The 15,377-nt window shown below is 42.8% G+C and overlaps 1 protein-coding gene across 6 annotated transcripts in view; it reads left to right on the top strand.

The window, feature by feature from the left end:
- The first annotated feature begins 618 nt into the window (after positions 1 to 618).
- Positions 619 to 15,377, top strand: part of Phc3 (polyhomeotic homolog 3) — a 64,500-nt gene continuing 49,741 nt past the window's right edge. For 3 of the 6 annotated variants that reach the window (XM_075950746.1, XM_075950750.1, XM_075950751.1), the window contains exons 1-4: positions 622 to 656; positions 4,271 to 4,436; positions 8,617 to 8,772; positions 12,423 to 12,500. In XM_075950746.1, coding sequence (XP_075806861.1) covers positions 643 to 656; positions 4,271 to 4,436; positions 8,617 to 8,772; positions 12,423 to 12,500 — 414 coding nt within the window. In that variant the 5' untranslated portion in view covers positions 622 to 642. Of the gene's footprint in view, positions 657 to 1,144; positions 1,250 to 4,270; positions 4,437 to 8,616; positions 8,773 to 12,422; positions 12,501 to 15,377 lie in introns of those variants that run through there. The other 3 variants (XM_075950749.1, XM_075950748.1, XM_075950747.1) reach the window with 3 other exon arrangements.

Consider the following 15,377-nt stretch of genomic DNA (forward strand, 5'->3'; position numbering starts at 1 on the left):
TATGTATACAATATTCTGTCTGTGTGTATGCCTGCAGGCCAGAAGAGGGCACCAGACCCCATTACAGATGGTTGTGAGCCATCATGTGGATGCTGGGAATTGAACTCAGGACCTTTGGAAGAAAGAGCAAGCAATGCTCTTAACCTCTGAGCCATCTCTCCAGCCCCCGTTGTAGTCAATTTTTGGCTTTCTTTTTTTGAGGCAAGGTCTCCCGTTTCATATAGCCCAGTCTAGCCTTTCTATATAGCCTAGGATGCCTTTGGATTTTTATAATTTCTCCTGCCTACATTTTCTACGGGCCCCGCCCCACCGGTGCTGGCGATTGAACCCAGGACTTCTTGCAAGTATTTGATCAACTTCTACATTTCCTGCGCTAAGCAGAACTTTTCTATTTCAGTCGCAGACCCTGGCCTCGGGCATAGATTCTGACTAGAACTAGCGGGTGGCTGCGAAGGACCGCTAACGATCGGTGGTAGGGAGACTCGGGCCACTCCGCAGAGAGCTGAGGTGGGAGGGAGACCGCGGCTCGCTGGCCTCACGTGACCTTAGGGGCCCCCTGGGCAGCTCGGAGCCCGCCCCTCGGCTCGGGCGAGGGGAAGGGGAGGCGCATGCGCACGCCGTGTTAGTGATGGAGGAGAGAAGATGGCGGAAGCGGAGTGAGTGACTTGCTGGTGACTGATGTCGTAACCGGGGGGCGAGGGAGGGCAGCGACACGTCCCCCCCGAGGGAGCTCTCAGGGCCCTGAAGCTGACAGTGCAGGGCTGAGGAGAAGCGAGAGTCCCGGCGTGGTGGGGGAGCCGGGGCGGGGGGGGAGGAGGAGGGTGGCAGGTCGGGTCAGCCTCCCCTCGGGAGTGCGTACGGCGCGGTCCGGCCCCGGCGCCGCGCGGCCCTACCCGTGCGGCCACCCTGGGGGCCCGGGCCTGCGAGGTCTCCCCGGACGCGAGCCCTGGGGCGCTCTTCCTGGGCTGTCACCCTGGCCGCGGGCCCCGCCGAGGTGTGTCGGGTTGGGCGGCCGCCGCCAGGCCTCCGCGCTGGCTCCTGCGGCCCGAAGCTGTTCGTCCGTCCGTCCGTGCGGCGGGACCGCGGAGCCGGGGGACGGCGGGGGACGGCGGGGGACCGCGGGGAGGCGTCCGGGCGGGCAGCAGCGGCGGCCGAGGCACCGGGCCTTTCCTGGCGGGCCCCTCCGGGCTCGGGCTGCAGCGGCGTGCCTCCTCCCTGGAGGGCCGCATTCTTGGGTGGCGCTGTGATGGTATGCTGGGTTAGCGACTCGAAACTTCAGTGGTTCCCGGGTAGGCCCCTGTGGGGGCATAGCCGAACGGTGCTGCTATTTCCACGCCAAGCCCATGCACTTAACCGAAAGTGTTCTTTTGTACCAGGCCTCGAAACGTAATGCGATGATTTTTGGTCAGTTGCACTCACCAATGTTTAGAATTAATGTTTAGGTTCTCTGTGACTATTTTTGGTTAGTCAGAACTACTTGCCATCGCGTTTGGGCTTGAGAACACAGCTGAGCAGAATAAGACTTTGAAAGACCAGGGTCTGGGCTGGGATTTTGATGTCGTTGGTACATGGTGCAAACGTGTCATGACAGAGGGTAGTTGGAGTAAGATTTTACCTTACCGCTGATTGCGCGTCATATTGAACAGGTGCCGGATGATACTGTGGTTTGCTGATTAGAAGGCAATTAAAAAAAATAGCAGCGAAGTATAAAAGTGTATGGTTCAACTTACAATAAAAGAAGTAGTGAGAAATCACGCCTCCCCGTTTTCCCCTCCCTTCTGTAAAGTGGATGTTAATTTAGGGGTGGTGGGCTGGAGAATGAGTCTCACTGAGGCCAGCCTGGGCTACATAGTGATCCGCTGCTTTGTTTTAGAAAGACAAGCAATGTCCTTGTTACATTCTTGTCAACGATGGGAATGTCACTTGGTTTAAATTTTATTTCTCAGGAGAAAAAGACAGATAAGGAAAGGGGAAACTAGTAAAACCTCCCGTGGGGCTCTGACCCTGCTGTGACAGCTGGTGGGTTTCAGTTTGGAACAACATGGAAGCCTTTGGGATTGACCTCAGAGGTTCGAGATTATTAAAACATTTAGTTAGGTGAAACTTTGCACCATAGCATAAATGACATAAGATTGTAATACTGGGGGGAAAAGATTATAAAGTTTGCTACAAAAATGTATTTTACTAGCTGTATATAGGAAAGTGAGTCAGTTGTATTCTACCACCGCCCCAAATTTTAAAGCAATTCTCCGTGAAAAAAGATTTTTGTAAGGGTGTAAGAAGTTGAGCTGGGTGGTGGTGGCGCATGCCTTTAATCCCAGCACTCAGGAGACAGAGGCAGGTGGATCTCTGTGAGTTCGAGGTCAGCCTGGTCTACAAGAGCTAGTTCCAGGACAGACTCCAAAGCTACAGAGAAACCCTGTCTCGAAAAAAAAAAACAATCAAACAAAAAAGAAGTTGCTTTTATTGACTACTTCGTTTCCTTCAGTGGACTAATCTGTTAGTAAGCTAAACTCTGTACTAGAATTAGTAAGGACAATGTTGTAGACTAATAAAAAAAGCTACTGAGAGCTGTAAAAAAATTAACTTGAAATGTTTATATGTATGGGTATTTTGCCTGCTTATATGTCTCTGCATTACTCCATGGTTTGTGGCTGGCTCCTCAGAGGCCAGCAGAAGGCGTCTGATCCAGGGACTCAGTTTCGGAGGGTTATGAGCCTCTGTGTGGGTGCTGAGCATCAACCCAGGCTCTTTGCAAGAACAACTGGTGGTCTTAACCATTGTACCATCTCTTCAGCCCCACTAACTTTTTAATTTTTATTCTTTAATTAATTATTTTTCTTTTTAAGAGTTAGGATCTTGTGTAGCCCAGGTTGGCCATATTTAGCTAAGGATGACCTTCCCTAAATGCTAGAATTACATGTGTGTGTGCCACCATACCAGGTTTCCTGAGACTTTTTAAATAACCGTATGGCACCTACAGTTAAACTAGTGATTTTAAGTCCTGAGGAATCTTCTCTAAAGTATAGCTAAGAATGACTTTGAGGGATGGAGAGATGGTCAGCAGTTAGCATAGGACCCGAGTTCAATTCTCGCACCCACATTGTGGCTTAGAACTGTTCATAACTCCCCATATGCATGTACAGGAGCACACAGACACATATCTTCCCCGTAGACATCCAAGAAGGCTTAAATAAGCAAAGAACTCTGATATTGCTTGGTTTCAAATCTATCAAATCTGCCCCCCCCCCTCTTTTGAGGCAGAGTCTCTCTGTGTTCTGTGTAGCCCTGGCTGTCCTGGAACTCTGTTTGATGATCAGGATGTCCTCGAACTCGCAGAGATCTGCCTGCCTCTGTGCCTCCTGAGATCTGGGATTAAAGGTGTGCACAACCACCTCTGGGCTTTAAATCTATCCTTTTTATTGAAAAATGTTTTCATACAATATATTTTGATTATGTTTTTTCCCTCTCCAATTCTCCCAGATTCTCCCTATCTTCCTACCTACCCAGCTCTGTTCTTTTCCTCTCAGTCTTTTTTAAACAAACATAAAAACAAAAGCAAAACCCCAGAAACAGCTGGGTGGTAGTGGCGCGTGCCTGATCCCAGCACTTGGGAGGCAGAGGCAGGTAGATCTCTGAATTTGAGGACAGCCAGGGCTACTCAGAGAAACCTTGTCTTGGGGAATGGGAAGAAAAAAGAAACCCAGAAATATATCTCTCCCCCCCCAAACGGCCTACAAAAGCGAAAATAAATAACCAAAAGATCAATTCTAGACAAAAATTGCCAAAACAAAGCAAAATGAAGCAAAAGGTCCATAAAAGTTCATTTTGCATTGGCTGACTTCTCCTGGGCATGGGACCTGCCCTGAAGTGTGCCTTGATAGATATATCCAGTGAGACTTCTTGGGAGAAAATTTATTTTCCCATTGCCAATGGGTGTCAATTGCGGATAGCTTCTTGATTAGGACTGGGACCCTGTGTCTACTCGCTTGTCTCTCAAATTTGTCCTTTTTCAATAATACAAACATGAACTTCAATCTAGCCTTGGTCTCAGTTAATGTTCTGAGTCATTTGAATTCTGTTTAGCAGATATTACTATCAACTATTCTGTGTATGGGAGAAGTATGTTTCCCTTCTATATGGTGATTGTGTGCTAGCTTTATTGTATTAAGACATTTAGACTCTCAACTAATTGTGTTTGTAGTGAGTATTCATTAAAGTTTATAAAATAGTGCTTTTTACCAGTACTGATCCTTTGTGCTGTCTGCAGATTTAAGGATCACAGTGCAGCTATGGATAGCGAACCAAACTCTGGAACATCTTCAGTGTCAACAACAGCCAGTAGCACTACCACCACCACTATCACCACTTCCTCCTCTCGAATGCAGCAACCGCAGATCTCTGTCTACAGTGGTTCAGACCGACATGCTGTTCAGGTATTTCAGCTATGTGCGTGGTGAGGTTAAGACTGAAGATGGTGTACTGTTTTGTTCCTAAGTCAGTTGTATGTGTTGATTCATATCTTAAGATAGAATTGCAAAAGTTCAGTCTGGGAATGCATCTCAGTGGTTGAGTGCTTGCTAATCTGTGTTTGTTCTCTAGTATTGTCAAGAATCAAGTAAAAGAAAAGAAATAATATTAAGTTTTTAAAAACCAATAAAGGTATTTAATAATTGTACTATTGAGAGGCCTTACATTTATCCATATGAATCTTACTATGTGTGAGGCAGTGAGGGAACCAGCACAGGACCAAACTAGACCCTCTGAGTATGGGTGACAGGTGTATGACTAGGGCAGACTGTGGGTCACTGGCAGTGGACCAGGATTTATTCCTAGTGCTTGTACTAGCTTTTTGGAAACCCATTCTCTTTGAATGGATACTTTGTACAGCCTAGATGTGGTGGGGAGGGCCTTGGTCCTGCCTCAAAGCAATGTGCTAGACTCTGTTGACTCCCCGTGGGAAGCCTTGCCCTCTCTGAGGAGTGGGATGGGGGGTGGGAGGGGAGGGAAGGTGGAAGGAGCAGGAGGAGGGGAAGGAGTAGGAAAAGGATTTGGCATATAAAATGAGAAAAGGTAGTTTTTAAAACAAATAAAAAAAAGATTATGTGTCAGGAAAATTATAATTGAATGTCTTTATGTGCCGCCGTGAGAGTGAAAATATTATGTGTAAGATGTTTAGGATAGCTGCTTTTCTGACTTATGTAATATTTGAGCCCACCAGTGATTTATAGAGAACATCTCACCTCCAGGCAGTGTAAGAGCTCTAAGCAGGACGCTCTACAGCCTCTTGGTAGAGAGGGAAGAGAATATTTTGAAAGACCTTTATGCAGTCACTTAATTGAGAAAGTAAAATTGACTTAGTTGAACTTTATACCTGTAGAGACAATAAAGTATTGTTTTAAAAAAGACACGAGTGTTGCAGTCTGATGGGTTCTTTGTTTGAACTCTGTTTTCATTTTTCTTAATATCTGTGTGTCCTTGGGCAAAAGGCGTGATTGTCTCCCTGAGCCCCAGGAAACAGTAAGATGAGGATAACACTGTATTTTTATCAGTTACTGTGAGAATTAAATGAAGCATCTAGAACTGTGTGGGGGACATACAGTTTCTAATAAATGATAGTAGTGTCTGTCTGTTGAACAACTTTTTGTGCCAAGCATTTAATGAATGCTTTCCTTATGTGGATTATTTTGTTTAATCCTCAGCAGACCTCTGTACAGTAGGCATTTTACAAATGGGAATACCAGAGTTTCAAATAGGCTAAATAATTACAAATTCACATTGCTGGTAGGTTTTCTGACTTCAGCTTCTGCTTCCATGTACTTGCCTTCATTTTATAGGATCCTCAGTTGCGTTCTTTAAAGTTGTGTGGTTTTTTTTTTTTTGTACTGGGAATCAAAATGTTCTTTAATAGTTGCTTTCTTCACTGTTTATCCTACACTCCTCCCTGTGCTCTGTCCTTCATGGTAGATAGAGGACAGTTTTAGACTAGTCAGCACAGCAGAAATTCAAACTTGAATGCACAGTATGCTTTTAATACCTTCCGTTTTCTCTGTGTGAGTGATATGTGGAAGGATATTATATTGAAGAACATACAGATGGTATGATATTTGACTATGCTGTTTTTTCATTTTTCACTTAAACTGGATAAATTCATGAATGAAATGTTACTGAGCAGGCACTGATAGGTCTCTCAGGAAGCTCAGACTCTAGTTATTACAGACCACTGAATTACCTCATCTACGATGTCTTCACCCTGGTTCCGTAGAGAAACAGTAAGAATGGTGTGCTGTGCTGTAACTTGCAGTTCAGTGCTGGGTGTCTGTGGTGCGTAGACTGCCGACATCGGCGGTACTGAGAGACCCGGGCATCAGGCTGCCTGTTCACTTGTTACTCAGTGTGAGTTTGTAGAAATTTGTTATGGAATTAGAAGAGCATATGTGGATTTATATGACCAAAGAGAAATACTGTAGGTCTGGGTTATTTAGTGTATTGTCCATGGTCTTTGGCTATGAGTACTCAGCTAGGAATCTAAGAAGACTTCGTAACAGGAACGGTGTGTAGTTTGAGAGAGATAGGAACACAAATGAACAGTAACTCATGGGAATCTGAGTAAAGGACTTCATAGCTTTATGTCAGCTCTCCTGACTTCCTGTGGGTTATAGTACCTTTGCTCCATGGGTGCTGTGAAACCCTGCTGTAGTGCTGAGATTGGAGCTCTGCTGGTCCAGAGTCACAGTGCGTGTGATGAGGCAGTATGACTTACCTTTTGAACAGATGGGAGGAGGCTTTTCTATTGTCTTTTTAGAATGATTGGCCTCTGTGAGGGCTCAGATTTTATATCTATTAATAATCACTGTAATTAATGATTTTTATAAGTTTATTTTTAACAAAATTACTCAATGTTATTAAAAAGATTGGATTTATTTATGTAAGTGTTTTGACTGCATGTGTGTATGTCCACCAAGTGCATGAAGTGCCCATGAAGGCCAGAAGAGGGTGTCCCGTTCTCTAGAACTGGAGCTGTGGATGGTTGAGAGCCACCACATGGGTGCTGGGAACTGAGTCTGGGTCCTTTGGAAGAGCAAGTGTTCTTGACAGTTGAGCCATCGCTCCAGCCCTATATATATGTTTTTAATGTGTGTGTTTGCCTGCGTGTATATATGTGAACCACGTGTGTGCCACTTTCCCACCCAAAGATGGTGTCAGGTGCTCTGGAACTGCAGTTATAAGCAGTTGTGAACGACCACATGGTGTTGGGAGCCATACTTAGGTCCTTCACTGAGCCAGGTCCCCAGCTCCAGTAGTTGTTAAAATATTCTTCTGCCAGAGTCCCAGGAGCTGGTGAGATGGCTCAGCAGATAAAGGCATTTGTATTTGAGCCCAGCAGCCTGAGTTTGATTCCTAGAGTCCACATGGTGGAAGGAGAGAACCATCTTCTGCAAGTTTCCTCTGACCTCACGCACACATGCCATGGTACATCAGTACACAAATAAAGAAATACAGTTTTTTTTTTTTTGATTTTTCGAGACAGGGTTACTCTGTTGCTTTTGGTTCCTGTCCTGGAACTAGCTCTTGTAGACCAGGCTGGCCTCGAACTCACAGAGATCCGCCTGTCTTCGCCTCCCGAGTGCTGGGATTAAAGGCGTGCGCCACCACCGCCCAGCTAAGAAATACAGTTTTAAAACAAAGATTAAGACTAGTCCTATGTGGAAACAAAACATCAGGTATTTTTTAAAAATTAAAAAATTATTGAGTCTTTTTATACTTGTTTAATTTTATACAATATTTAATATAATTGAAGGACTTTCAGACACGTGTAGAAAAGTTCAAACCAGACACTAATTTTATCATATTTACTTGTTATTTACTTGAGTATTTTAAGACCAAATGGTATCCTACTCAATGATTTTCTTCACCTTGAAATATATTGGTACTTTGTATCATATAGCCCTGTATCTGCACTGTATAATAGAGAAGTCACTAGGCACACCTGTAGCAATTTATATTAAAACTAAAATTCAAGTTCAGTTGAAAGTTAAACCTACTTCTTTGTTCCAGCCATTTTTATGTACTTGCTGGACGTGTAGCTGGTGGTCATTGCGTTTGTCTGTACTGTTGGTAATGACTGCATGGTGAAAGTACCCTTTTTACATATGCCCTGAAACCTACCAAGTTGTATTCAGAAAACCTTTAAAATTTAAATTCTTACTACTAGTGTAGGAAGGGTTATTTTTGTAGTCAGTAGTAGTATTCTTTTGGATCTTTGTCCATCCTATAGGTATAACTTAACATATCCCTTTAATTAGTAATTTTTTTGACTACTAATGAGATTTTAAGATTTCATGTATTTTTGCCATTCTACTTTAAGTGAATGATCTGGGTAATTTAACCTAGTGATATGTAACAATAGGTAAATGTCTCAATAAGCTTAATGAGTATTAAAATAGTAAAAACTTAAACTGCACTTTTTATCCTGAAGTTTATGGTTAAGCTGATGGTTGATGTGACGTTTCAATGGTGGAGCCTAGGCTAAGCATGCATAAAACCTCAAAACCAAAGGGGGAAAAGACAGAGATTGAGATGCTGGTTTGACATAGGGTCCTTACCTTATCACAGGTAATTCAACAGGCATTGCATCGCCCCCCCAGCTCGGCTGCTCAGTACCTCCAGCAGATGTACGCGGCTCAGCAACAGCACTTGATGCTGCACACGGCTGCTCTTCAGCAGCAGCATCTCAGCAGCTCCCAGCTCCAGAGCCTCGCTGCTGTCCAGGTGAGAACACAGCGGGCAGTGTGTCAGAGAGTCACAGCTGGACACATAGGCAGGTGTCCTGTCAGCGTTCTTCACGTCTGTGATTGTTTCCCTAGAGGGGAGGAGAATGGATAGATTTTGTATGTTGTCTTGTTGTTCTTATCCAAGTTAGATAAATGTTCTGTATATGATGTACTTTTGTCTCTGAAATTTTAGGGACAACATTGAATACTTAACGTTACATGAATTACATTTTTTTTTAAATCCAAAAGTAAGCTAGTTTTTTTTTCTTTTTGTGTCTGTAGTTTATATTCATTAAAGAATATCAAGTGGAATAAAAGTACAAGAGGAAAATGAAATCAGTCCTATCAGTAACTTAATTTTATCATTAAATGTTTGTGTCTTAAAAACATTTTCGCAATTTAAACTTTTTGTGAGATTTAGTTGTTAATCTTAAATCTCAACAAAAAATAATCTTAATTTGCAGAACCTGAAAAAAGATGTTTTTCTGATCGTAGGTATTTTGCTTCTTTTCAATAGTGTACTTTTGATTTCTTTTTTCTTTTTTCAAAGACAGTGTCTTCTTACTTATGTAGCCCAGGCTGGCCTCATTCTCATGGAAATCCACTTGCTTCTGCCTCCCAAATGCGATATTAGAGATGTGTACCACTATGCTAGGCTTCTACAGTAGATTTTTTTTGTTATTGTTTTGTTTTATCTTTTTGAGACATGGTTTCTCTGTTTAGTCCTGGCTGTCCTGGAACTCACTCTGTAGACCAGTCTGACCTCAAACTCACAGAAATCCATCTGCCTGCCTCTGCCTCCAGAGTGCTGGGATTAAAGGCGCGCGCCACCATCAACTGGCTTCAGTAGTAGAATTTAGAATACTGTTTTGAATAATACTTATGTATATGATTTAAGAAAATTGAAACCCACTGACTTGCTATAGCTTGAGTTTCTTTTTCTTTCCTTTTCTTTTTTTTTGAGGCAGGGTTTCTCTGTGTAGCCCTGGCTGGCCTGGAACTAGGGGGTCTGCCTGCTTCTTCCTCCCGAGTGCTGGGAATGAAGGCGTGCATCACAACTACCTGTTTTGATTTCCTTTTTAAATAAATTATTAGCGGTTTTGGTTTGTTTGAGATTCCCTATGAGTGTGTGATTGTATGTATTTAAATGTGCTCATGTGGAAGCCAGAGCAGGGTGCCAGGTGTCTTTAGTTCTCTCTGTAGCTCTCCTGTCTGTTTGCCTTGAAACAGGTCTCTCAGGAACCAGAGCTCACTGTTACAGCTAGGCTACAGCCTGCAGGATCTCCCTGCCTTTGTCCTTCAATCCTGGGTTTAAAGGAGTGTAAAGCCATGTCTGGCTTTTTATGTGAATGCTAGGGATTCAAACTCAGTGTCCTTGGGCTTACAGAGCAAGTGTTCTTACCTTCAGAGCCATCTCTGCAACTCTTAGTTTCTTTTTCATGATGAAGTAGGAACTCAACTTCTTTTTTTTTTTTTGGTTTTTCGAGACAGGGTTTCTCTGTAGCTTTGGTGCCCGTCCCGGAGCTAGCTCTTGTAGACCAGAGATCTGCCTGCCTCTGCCTCCCGAGTGCTGGGATTAAAGGCGTGCGCCACCACCGCCCGGCCAACTTCTTTTTTTTTTTTAATTTATTTAACTTTATTTTATGTGCATTGGTACAAAGGTGTTGGACCCCCAGAACTGGAGTTACAGACAGTTGTGAGCTGCCATGTGTGTGCTGGGAATTGAACCTGCGTCCTCTGGAAGAGTGGCCAGAGCTCCTAACCCCTAAGCTGTCTCTCTAGCCCGGAACTCAAGTTTTAAAGATAACATAGAGTGAAATTGATGATGAGTGTTCTTACAGTCTGGAGAATGATCTACTATAGTCTTATTTTTTTGTTTTGTTTTGGTTTTTGAGACAGGGTTTCTCTGTGTAGCATTGGCTGTCCTGGTGAATTTACTCTGTAGACCAGGCTGGCCCCAAACCCAGAGCTTCACCTGCCTCTGCCTCCCGACTGCTGGGATTAAAGGTGTGCCCTACTACCACCTGGCTTATTTTATGTTTTGAATGAATGAGTTTGTTAAGTAGATAGTAAGCGAAAGTAAAGTATAGATAAATAGGTAGAAATAAAAACATCAAATTAGGTGCTCAAAATAGCCAGCAAAGCAAGCCCCACTGAGGCTGTTAGTTGGAGTTCCTAATGGAACGCCCTGGGTTAAGAAGAGTATCCTATCAGGTAAGACTCCCAAGTACCAGCACAAATAACAGAGCAGAAAAGTAATATCAGATCAGGGATTTGCAAAACCAGCAAAAACCCACCCAATTAGCTGAAGTTCCCAGTGGACATGGCCAGTTGGAGCAGAGTATCCTGTTGGGTGAAGCTTCCAAGTAAAAGAATGCATAGTAATGTATAAAGATAGCATCATCAAATTGGTACTTACAGACTCCAACAAAAAACAGCAAAGAGTCATCTAGAGTTTTCTCTGTGTGTTTGAGCTCCACCTACACCCTTTCCCCTATGACCAAACTTCCAGCTTTTCTTTCCCTTTTATTTTAATATTTACATATTTAAGTATTTTATTATTTATTTTTAAAATATTTATTTATTTACTTATTATGTATACAGTGTTCTGTCTGCGTGTATGCCTGCAGGCCAGAAGAGGGCACCAGACCTCATTACAGATGGTTGTGAGCCACCGTGTGGTTGCCGGGAATTGGATTCAGGAGCTTTGGAAGAGCAATGCTCTTAACCCTGAGCCATCTCTCCAGCCCCCTGTATTATTTATTTATGTATATGTGTGTGTTTGTATGCTCACCTGTATGCTAGAGCCTGTGGAGGCCAGAAAGGGGCGTTGGATCCCCTGGAGCTGCAGTGACAAGCAGTTGTGAGCCACTGTCCATGAAGCTAGGAATCCAACTCTGCTCCATCTGCAAGAGTAGCTCTCTTAACTATTGAGCCATCTTTCCAGCCCCAGTTTGAGCACTTTTATTTCATGGAATAGACAATAATAATATCTGATGGGAATGGTTTATGTTTTCTTCTCTTGGGCTATTTTGCTTCTTTCTTCCCTTTTTTCACAGAGTTTGTGAGGTCCAGCTCATTTCTAGGCAAGGAGTCTCAGTAGACACTTGACATAATGAAACATGCTTGGGGCTGACGTTTGTAGGGGGCAATTCTACTTCTAGTACTAACTGCTCAGTGAACTCAGACAACATATGACAATTTACCAACATAGTATACATTATGAGAGTGCAGCTAATAAAGCATGATTAGGGTCTTTGAGATGGCTTAGAGGGTAAAGGCACCTGCTGCTATGCTTGGCAACAGATAGATGTGATGAACTGAGTTTGGTTCCTTGGACCCACATGGTAGAAGTTGTGTTCTGTGAAGCACATGTGTGCAGTAACATAAAACCAATCCATACAGAAATGTAGAAGTAAGACCAGTCAGTGTGGCATTTGTTTTCACCTTTGTTTTTTTCTTTTAAAAAAAAATGACCAGGGTCAAGCCATGTTGAACATAAAATGATTTGTTTCATAGATAGACTTGAGAACTTTTATTGTAGTTTTGTATTATTGTGACTCAAGGAAGAGTTTGTTCCCTCCTCCCCCCAGGAAGTTTTTAGCTTTATGTTTTTACAGACATATTACAATAGTTTTCTTATTCTAGGCAAGCTTGTCCAGTGGAAGGCCAGCTACGTCCCCGACAGGAAGTGTCACACAGCAGTCAAGTATGTCCCAGACATCTGTAAGTATCCTAAAATTTCTCCTAGATTTAAAAATTTTAATTATTGTTTTGCAAAAGTAAACTTAGTAGTCATGAGGCTGTTGTTTAATTAACGAGTGCCTGGAAATGGGAGTAATAGGTTGGAGATAGAACTTTTGAAAATCTGAGGTTTTAAAAAAAGGCTTATTTTTCCATGCAGTTGTGGCATATACCTGTAAACCCAAAGCTCTGGAGGCAGAGGCAGGTGGATCTATGTGAATTCACAAGGCCAGGCTGACCTACAGAGTGAATTCCAGGACAGCCAGGGCTACACAGAGAAACCCTGTCTCAAACAACAGCAAGCATTTTTTCTATGACTTTATGTGTGAGGTACTTACAGAAACTGTGATTCCAGGTGAATAAAAAATTTGTTTTTTGTTTTTCGAGACAGGGTTCCCCTGTGTAACAGTCTTAGCTGTCTTTGAACTAGCTCTTGTAGATCAGGCTGTCCTCGAACTCACAGAGATTTATCTGTCTCTGCTTCCTGAGTGCTGGGATTAAAGGCATATGCCACTACCTCCTGGCCGTGAATATATTTTTTTTTAACGCTTAACTTTTTTTTATGTTTTCTTTTTTTATTGATATTTATTGAGCTTTATATTTTTCTCTGCTCCCTTCCCTGCTTCTCCCCTCCTCCCTTAAACTCTCCCCCAAGGTCCCCATGTTCCCAATTTACTTACTAGATCTTGTCTTTTTCTACTTTCTACTTCCCATGTAGATTAGATCTTTGTAAATCTCTGTTAATATCCTCATTGTTGTCTAAATTCTCTGGAATTGTGGTTTGTAGGCTGACTTTCTTTGCTTTATGTTTAAAAACCACCTATGAGTGAATACATGTGATAATTGTCTTTCTGTGTCTGAGTTACCTCACTCAAAATAATGTTTTCTAGCTCCATCCATTTTCCTGCAAAATTCAAGATGTCATCATTTTTTTCTGCTGTGTAGTACTCCATGTGTAAATGCACCACATTTTCCTTATCCATTCTTTGATTGAGGGGCATTTAGGTTGTTTCCAGGTTCAGGCTATGACAAACAAAGCTTCTATGAACATAGTTGAGCACACGTCCTTGTGGCACGATTGAGATCCTTTGGATATATACCCAAAAGTGGTATTGCTGGGTCTTGAGGAAGGTTGTTTCCTAATTTTCTGAGAAGTCGCCACACTGACATCCAAAGGGGCTGTACCAGCTTGCACTCCCACCAGCAATGCAGAAGTGTTCCCTTTTCCCCACATCCTCTCCAGCATAGTCGTCATCAGTGTTTTTGATCTTGGCCACGTGAATATACTTTTAATGTCATAATGATATCGTCCTAGGATAGCTAGCACTGTACCGTGGAGTGTGCCATAGCTTGCAAAACTTGGTTCAACAGTAGAAGAGACAATGTAGTTGGATTTTTCTCTGGATTGTCAGCTCCCAAATAACAACACAGAGACTTATTAATTATGAAAGCTTGACCTTATCTTAGGCTTGTCCCACTAGCTCTTATTGCTTAAATTAACTCATTTTTTAAGTCTATGTTTTGTTATGTGACTTTTATCTCTCGCCCATTTTGTGTATCTGACTTGTTCTGGAGTGTCTTTAGTGCGCCTAGATTCAACTCCTCCTCCCTCTCTCTGCCGGGAAGTACTCCTGTACCTCCTGCCTAGCTGTTGGCCATCCAGCTCTTTAATTAGACCAGTCATAGCAATAATGTATCTTTACCCATTGTGCACATAGCCCACAACAGAGACAGATGTGGTAACAGAAGTAATAATGAGCAATGAATTATTAGGTGACAGTCTACTCATGCTCTTGGTGATCTCCTTCCCCTCTGACTCCTACAGTCTTTTCTCCCCCTTGTCCATGGGGTTTTCTGGTATAGGCCTCTGCACCTGCTCCCTTCTGCTGCCGGAGAAAGATCTGATGAAGACTGAACAAGGAGTATAGCAGAATATCATTAGGAATCATTTCGTTGCTTCTGTTGTTTTTTTATTTTATTTTTTTTAAATCATTTGTGTTTAGTTCTTCCCTAGTAACCAGTGTCTTGTTCCTGACCATCTAGGCAGTGTAGGGTAGGAGCTCCCTCTTGTGGCATGGACCTCAAGTTAAACCAGACATTGGCTGGCCACTCCCACAAATTCTGAGCACATCTAGCAGGCAGGACAGATTGTTTGTGGAGGGTTTTGTGATGCTGTGATCATATTCCATTTTAATTTTTGAGACAAGGTTTCTAATTAAAACTGAGCTCCCTGCCTGCCTCAGAATGGCTATCCAGCAAGTCCCAGGGATCCTCCTGTCTCTGCCTTCCCAGAGATGAGATTATAGATGTGTGTGTGTTCCACCTCATCAGTTGGTACTGGAACCAACATCCTTGTGCGACAGGCACTTTACTGAATCTCTCCAGCCTGTGTTCAGTACTTTTTAATGCTGCTGTGCTGTCAGCCACAGTATTGGGTACCAAAGATACAAGTAAGTAGTCAAAGGCTATTATGGTGGGCATTCTGTTTGACAGGCTGTTTTCTGATGCCTTACTTGTAGTGAGCACATTGGCGATAAACTTGAATCCTTAGTATGCCTGAAAATTTCTAATTCATACCTTTTGTAATTATTTTAACAAGGGTGTTGTATTAAGCACTTTTCAGGAAATTTGAAAACAAGGATGATTGTTTTCAGAAATTTAGTTATTAAGCCTAAAAGTGTAACTTGATCATAGAGTACTTGCCTAGCATGCCAGACTGCAAGGACTGAAAACAGACATCTACTTCATTACAAACAGATATAGAAGTAGCAAGGATCAGACCTGGGGGTAGACAGGGAAAAGGCCAAGGAGCTGTGACACACTGAAAGGACAAAAGTCATCCCCTACTGGCCCTAGCAA

Source organism: Microtus pennsylvanicus, chromosome 16, assembly GCF_037038515.1.
Source record: "Microtus pennsylvanicus isolate mMicPen1 chromosome 16, mMicPen1.hap1, whole genome shotgun sequence".
Classification (NCBI taxonomy): domain Eukaryota; kingdom Metazoa; phylum Chordata; class Mammalia; order Rodentia; family Cricetidae; genus Microtus; species Microtus pennsylvanicus.